This window comes from Populus euphratica, unplaced genomic scaffold, assembly GCF_000495115.2.
Source record: "Populus euphratica unplaced genomic scaffold, PopEup_1.0 scaffold359.1, whole genome shotgun sequence".
Lineage (NCBI taxonomy): Eukaryota > Viridiplantae > Streptophyta > Magnoliopsida > Malpighiales > Salicaceae > Populus > Populus euphratica.
In genome coordinates, this window is record NW_011500135.1 from 146382 (window position 1) to 153259 (window position 6878).

General features: G+C 32.8%; 1 protein-coding gene across 3 annotated transcripts; it reads left to right on the forward strand.

The window, feature by feature from the left end:
* The first annotated feature begins 1780 nt into the window (after positions 1–1780).
* On the forward strand, positions 1781–4179 carry LOC105110479 (aluminum-activated malate transporter 2-like). Of its 3 annotated transcripts, XM_011005544.1 has the most exons (7): positions 1781–2143; positions 2274–2414; positions 2550–2822; positions 2961–3073; positions 3164–3307; positions 3531–3632; positions 3751–3942. In XM_011005544.1, the coding sequence occupies exons 1-7, from the start codon at positions 1858–1860 to the stop codon at positions 3850–3852; spliced, it is 1161 nt and encodes a 386-aa protein (XP_011003846.1). In that variant the 5' UTR covers positions 1781–1857; the 3' UTR covers positions 3853–3942. The 3 variants fall into 3 exon arrangements, with proteins under 3 accessions (XP_011003846.1, XP_011003844.1, XP_011003845.1); XM_011005542.1 differs by having other exon boundaries at positions 3531–4179; XM_011005543.1 differs by having other exon boundaries at positions 2712–2822; positions 3531–4179.
* The last annotated feature ends 2699 nt before the right edge of the window (positions 4180–6878 follow it).

The following is a 6878-nucleotide window of genomic DNA, read 5'->3' on the forward strand; positions in this document are numbered from 1 at the left end:
AAATAATAGAAATTAAATTTTTTTTATTTATGAAACTTTGATTTCTATAACTACAAAATAAAATGGAACTACTAACATTACGAGACAACCAACAATAATGAGCATTAAATGTGTCAAAAGACTGCATTAAGAAGAGCTCTTATATTATTATTTTTTTAAATTGATTTTTATATCAATACATCAAAAAGATTAAAAATAAAAATAAAATAAAATTTTAATTATTTTTAAAAATATTTTTTGAAATATAAAAAGAAATAATTCAATTATTGTTTTTCACGATTTGAAGAAGGAAATTAATTAATAACATAATAAAATTAAATAAAAAGAAGTTAGCACGTGTATTGTAGGCTCGAACCAGTTCTAGCTATTTGAACTTGTTTGATGAAGTTTTGAAAGACTTCATGCATGAATTAGGCTTTCCAAAACTGCGGTCTAGGGCTGGTTCTGTGAACTTTCCTGCAAAACAAGTTCTTAGAAATTAGAACTTGTATGGCTGATCAGTCTTCTTACAGATTGATTACTAGATGTGTTTATATATATCCAGTCCTAAAATTACCTCATGGATAAAAACAATATTTTTCTAAAAACTTTGAGCCATCAAGAGGGTATTGTGCCATGCTTATCATGTACTGCGAGCTTGCAGAGGGTCTCCTAAGCTCATTATAGAACTTGTTTTACAAGTGATCATGAAGCTTCAATCCCTGCAACCCCGGTCCATGATGTAATTGCCTTGAAAAGATACAAAGCAACAAGGTTTAACGTGAACGTGTAGACTTCAAAACGGTGCGCACTGCTAGAAAGAGTTGCGTGTGACAGTTCATAGAATTAATGCAGTTCAAACTATGGTTGGCTAACTCATGATTGCCATGTTTATTCTGCGTAAACCTTATTTGGAGTGGGTTTTTTTTTTAGTTTAGTTTTTATCTGTAAAAATAATTATAGTAATTTTTTTTAAATATTAAAATTAGTTTAAATTTATTGATTTTAGTTATTTAAAAAAAATCAAAATTTAATTAATTAATTTTGATTCAGTTTGATTATTTTATATTAATAAAAAAAATCAAAATTTAATTAATTAGTTTTGATTCAGTCTGATTATTTTATATTAAAAATAAAATATTATATTATTTTTTGAGTTTTTTAAATTTTTAACGGATTTGGTTTCGGTTTGGTTTTTTTAATTTAACTTGTTTTTAATTTGGTTTTTTAATTTCATGTTTATGAAATCAAAAACAAATTGAATTAATTAGTTTTTTAAATATTCTAATTTAGGTTTTTTTTTCCATATTTAATGTTTTTTATTTTTTTAATTTAATTGATTTTTAATGTTTTTTTTTTCACCGCTAAACCTCATAGTGCGATGAGAACCACTGCAAAATGGTGATGGGAAATTAACGCTAGCTCCTAGACCTCTAGCATTTATTAGTGGATATCAACATTATGTACAGCTAGTAGCTACGAGGCATCAATAGTTTTTTAAACATTAAAAAAATGTTTTTTATTTTTTTTTTATTTTTAACATTAAATAATTTTTCAAGTTAAAAATTAGGTGGAAGATATTTAAAAAAATAGATAGTAACATCAAAACAAACCTTAATGTTTTCCCCTTGCATTTTTTAACCTTTTTCGGTGAAAACTCTTTTGTACTTGCATAGTACATCAAAGCATGCTCATAATTAAACTATTATAACATATTTTATTATTCTATGTGCAAATAAGATGCCATTTTCTTCTTATAAATTGGAAGCATGTAGAGCCTCTCCAAAGGCATCATCTCTCTCGGCCGATTCTCCTTGTTCTCTGCTCTCTTCGATCTTTCTCAGTTCATGCGAACTTGCCTATCCTCAATATTTAGCCATGGAAATCGGATCTGCAAGCGGTGTCATGGCCGGTTTTTTCACTCAAGGGCGACGGTGGCTCAATGCCTTGCGTGTGAAGTTCAAAGCTAAGGTGGCTGATACGGCTAGGAACATAAAGAAGGTTGGACAAGATGATCCGAGAAGAGTTATTCATTCACTAAAAGTAGGGCTTGCACTTGCATTGGTATCAATATTCTACTACTACCAGCCACTCTACAGTAATTTTGGCGTCACTGCAATGTGGGCTATTATGACTGTTGTAGTTGTCTTTGAATTCTCTGTCGGTAAGTCTAGCCAGGAGCTATGACCCTTCTCTTCAAGTAACCAAAAATTCCCTTTCATGGCGCGACAAAAACCACTACTCATCTCGTAATATTGACAATCATGTGGTTTTTTTTCACAATTTTTCACCAGGGGCTACTCTTGGAAAAGGACTGAACAGAGGAATGGCAACACTACTGGCTAGTGCACTCGGCGTTGGAGCACATCACCTAGCAAACCTATCTGGACATGTAGGAGAACCCATACTACTTGGCTCCCTAGTCTTTCTACAAGGTAGGTATCTTTAACCATGCATGCACACAAAAATCATGGCATACTTGCGCCTAGGTTTCAAATTGATCCTTGTTGTAACAAACAAAAGGTGTAAGGTAGTAATGGATTCAAATTTATTTTGGTTTTTGTTTGCAGCTGCAATATCAACATTCTTACGGTTCTTTCCAAAAATTAAAGCAAGATATGATTATGGGCTGCTAATATTCATATTGACCTTCTCTTTGATATCGATATCGGGCTTTCGAGACGATGAAATATTAGAGTTAGCACATAAAAGAGTATTAACCATCTTCGTAGGTGGCTGTGCTTGTGTCATCATTTCTATTGTGGTTTTCCCTGTGTGGGCTGGTGAAGATCTTCACAATCTGATTGCTCTCAACATCGAAAAGCTTGGTAACTTCTTGGAAGGTATGTATCCATGTCTCCAACAGATTAAAGTGGAGCACTAAGTACATATTACAGCTAGTGGATGCATTAATTCCTACTGTTCTTCTTAACTATTCAATTTGTGGTCGAAAGCTTACTTGGAGAAGGTAACATTTACAGGATTTGGTGATGAATACTTCAAAAGAACAGGGGATGCAGGGTCTAAAGACGACAAGAAATATCTGGAAGGATACAAGAGTGTTTTGAATTCAAAAACCGGTGAAGAATCCTTGGTGTGGATTAATCTCTCGACCTCCCATAACCTCATCTTCCCTTACCTATATACATAGTTCCTTTTCTGATGATAGTTTTGATGCCTTCAGGCTAATTTTGCTGCATGGGAGCCAGGGCATGGTAGGTTCCAATTTCGGCATCCTTGGAAACAGTACCTAAAAGTTGGAACTCTGGCTCGTGAATGTGCCTACAGAATTGAAGCATTGAATGGATACTTAAATGCCGACATCCAGGTATATAAAAAAAGAAATTAACTCCGTTGCAGGTATCTTATCTTTGATGTTTAAATACAATGCGATAAACTACTTTTAAGCCTTTGGCATCTCATACATCGCGATCCCATCTCACCAAAAATAGTAAAGCTCAAACCTGTATGGTTTGAGCACTAACAAAATAAATAACAATTGTTCAAATGCTTATCTCAAAGTATATGCCAATCTGCTGATATACTTGCAGGCATCATCAGAAGTTAGAAGCAGAATTCAGGAAGCATGCACAAACATGAGCATAGAATCTGGAAAAGCACTGAAGGAACTGTCATTAACAATAAAAAAAATGGTACAGCCATCTTCTGCAGATTCCCATATAGAAAATGCAAAATCTGCCGCCAAAAACCTGAAATCTTTACTCAATTCAGGCCTATGGGAAGACACTGACCTGCTGAAAGTTATACCAGGGATTACAGTGGCTTCAATCCTTAATGAAGTGGTCAAATGCACTGAAAACATTGCTGAATCCGTCCATGAACTCGCTTCCAAAGCTCAATTTAAGAGTGTAGAACGTACTGTATCACCAGAAAAGTTGCATTCAGGACAGCCACAGAATATAAAATCAGCTCAGATGGTCAATTGCTCCCATGTTGTCGTCAGTGTTAAAGAATCAACCATGGCTGCTTCACCAAGTGAGATTTCTTCTGCACCAAAGGGTATCAAGCACAATATGGAAGTGTAAATATATGTTACTAATTTATATATTATGTATACATGATATCCCAAGTGAGTTTTATATGAAATTGGGTGTTATTAAAAAAAATAAAAAAAATCTAACTGTAATAAGAAATATATGTGACAGGAATATCCTGAAACATGCATTTCAATTTGTATCATCCCTTTTTTTGGTACAGAACAAATGCCCTTTTTTGTCCAGGATAAGAAAAATGCCATTATTCTTTTCAGCCATTAGGGTTTATAACTTACGTCGATATTTACTCGTCTCTTTGGCGAAGACAGCATAGATGGCACATCAGCCATCAACAACAAACTCAACCCCAAAGTAATCCAATCTGCTTGCAACTCTTCTTTGATTCTTTGGCAGCACAATGAGCTAGCCTAAATTATATATAAGATGCTGTTTTGTTTTTCATCCATCATCATCATGTGCTCAAATATCTTTAATGGGGGAATAAAATGGACGAAAGATTCCAAAGCCCCACTATATTATGTGCTTGAAAATCCAACTTGGATCATTTACACTTGCATTTAAGTTTGTGTTTAGTGTCGGTAGGTTTTTTTATTTTATTTTTAAACTAGAGTTTTTAGTGGAATTTATAACTACAAAACTATGATACGTGTTAATTAACAAAACATTTTTATATCTGGGACAAAACACAAACTTTATCTAACATGATTTACTTTATCTAACAAGAGGTAGATCATATAAAACAAGATTTCAAATGGTACTTTTGATATCTACAAGGCTAAAATTCCATTGGATATATAAAGTAAGATGCCTCTTTTGTAGATATAATATGAGAATGGCAATGAGTATACCACATGTTGGAAGTTTGATCTGAACTTTTCTTTTCATATTTTAAGGTTACGAGAAGAAAGGTGGGGAGGGCATCTGATCGTGCTAACAAGATTTGAAACTTGTCCATGATCAAACTTGTGATCGCGTCCATCTCCAACCAGTCCATCGATTAACAGAGAACTATCAGCCGGTTTTTGTGAGAGAAAATACCCTCCACGCTTAAATATATAGATGAAGTAAGAGCAGAAACGGCATGGTAATCACCATAAACGCAGACACCAGAGGCCATGTCTCGTGTCTTAGTGCCTGCAAATTGCACAGCCTTTTAAGAACAAAAAGTTCTTTCAGAGCAAACACTGACCACACAAAATGAACATGAAGCAGTGGCAAGCAGCAAAAGACTAAAAGGTGGGATTTGAGTGTTTTCCACTAGGATCTCCACTTAGTAGCTAGATAAAAAAAGTCCTCTATTTCGTTCGATATACCATGGATTTGAGAAATTTGCACCAACTTTTCTAAGATTGGTAGGAGCATGTATCAGTTTAATAAATCACCCCACTTATCACAGCAGTTCCACTAACTTTCGACTCCAGACAAATCAAGAGAAACTCAATCATGAAAGGTTACTTGAGGCAACTTCCATGCTTCGTGTTGCTTTCAAAGACAGAAACATTGAATCATCATTTCCAAATTTAAAAGAAATCAACACCATATTGATATTCATATGGACTTTTACGTCTAGTGCAGAATTTAATTAGTTTTTTTATCAGTTTCTTAATCATCTAGAAAGCATCATAGAGTATTTGTTTATCGTTTTGTCTTGGCTCTTTAATCAAGAGCATGTTACCATTCCACTTACCTCTCAACCACTGAGAAGTGTTCTCAGATATATATATATATATATATATATAAAGAAATCATTATTAATTGCCTGACCATTTTGGTTCCATTTATTCAATTCGGTGCCAAAACTCTTGAATTCATTGCAAACAGAGTAGGGTAGAAAGATATGGATCGAGGAGGAGGTGGACTTTTGAGCTAACTTTTCTGGAGAAGATCTCATCGTGGACAAAAAAGTGACCAATATTGGCCAACCAATCCACTTATCTGTTGTCCTCCCAGAAAAATAATAATTCTAATTTCTTGAACATGGACATTTGAATCACAGTTATTAGATTTTATCCTATCTAAATGGATGGATTGATCTGGGCTTCTTGTTATTCATAGCCTTGTTCAAGTTTAATTTTTTCAAAACTGGAATGAATATTAAATTAATTGGATTCAAACTATAATTTTATTAGCATGAACAAACTCGGATGAAACTCAATTAAATCAACTTGAAGATGTTTTTTTATAATTAATATAAGATAATATCATGTTAATTATTTAAAAAAAAAAAACTAAGAAATGACACTACTTTGAAATCATCTAGTCAATCTATCACTTGAATGGGGTTAGACAAAAACCGAGCATGATGGTTAATGGTTCCAAGTCTCCTGAAAAAAAAAAATCGAAATATTCAGTTTCTGTAGAAAAGTCAAGCCCCAATTACATAAGGCTCTGTTTGCATCTTTTTTAAAGGGAAGACAGTGAGACCCAAACCCCAATATCAGATGGACGGCTACACTTGATAATACTTTTTCTTATACAATTAACCTACACCATTTAAAAAATTGAAATTTGTTAAGGTGCTTTGTTGTTTCTATAGATAATTAACAATGAGACACTTTACTACGTTTTTTAAGTCAACTTGTAACAATTTAGTCTTCTAGCTTAGCTGGTAACAAACAAGAAAAAATAACAAGATAAAGGATACGGCCAGATTTTAAATTTAATTTTTAAAAATTATTAGTTTGAATTTTATAAATATCAGAATTACTAAAAATTTATATAATTATTAATTTTAAAATCAATAAAATTAATTAAAATATACATAAACTAACTTGAATACCTATGTTAATAAAAAAAATCACAAGATTGCATATTCTCATCATGATGTATGTTTATTTTCTTTTTAAAAAAAATGGTGGATGTTTTTTTATTTTTTTTTTTAAT

Coding starts and splice junctions, on each gene's coding strand:
- LOC105110479 (XM_011005542.1), top strand. CDS start 1,858: ATGGAAATCGGATCTGCAAGCGGTGTCATGGCCGGTTTTTTCACTCAA. Junction 2,144..2,273: donor TGTCTTTGAATTCTCTGTCG/GTAAGTCTAGCC, acceptor ATTTTTCACCAG/GGGCTACTCTTGGAAAAGGA. Junction 2,415..2,549: donor CTCCCTAGTCTTTCTACAAG/GTAGGTATCTTT, acceptor TTTTGTTTGCAG/CTGCAATATCAACATTCTTA.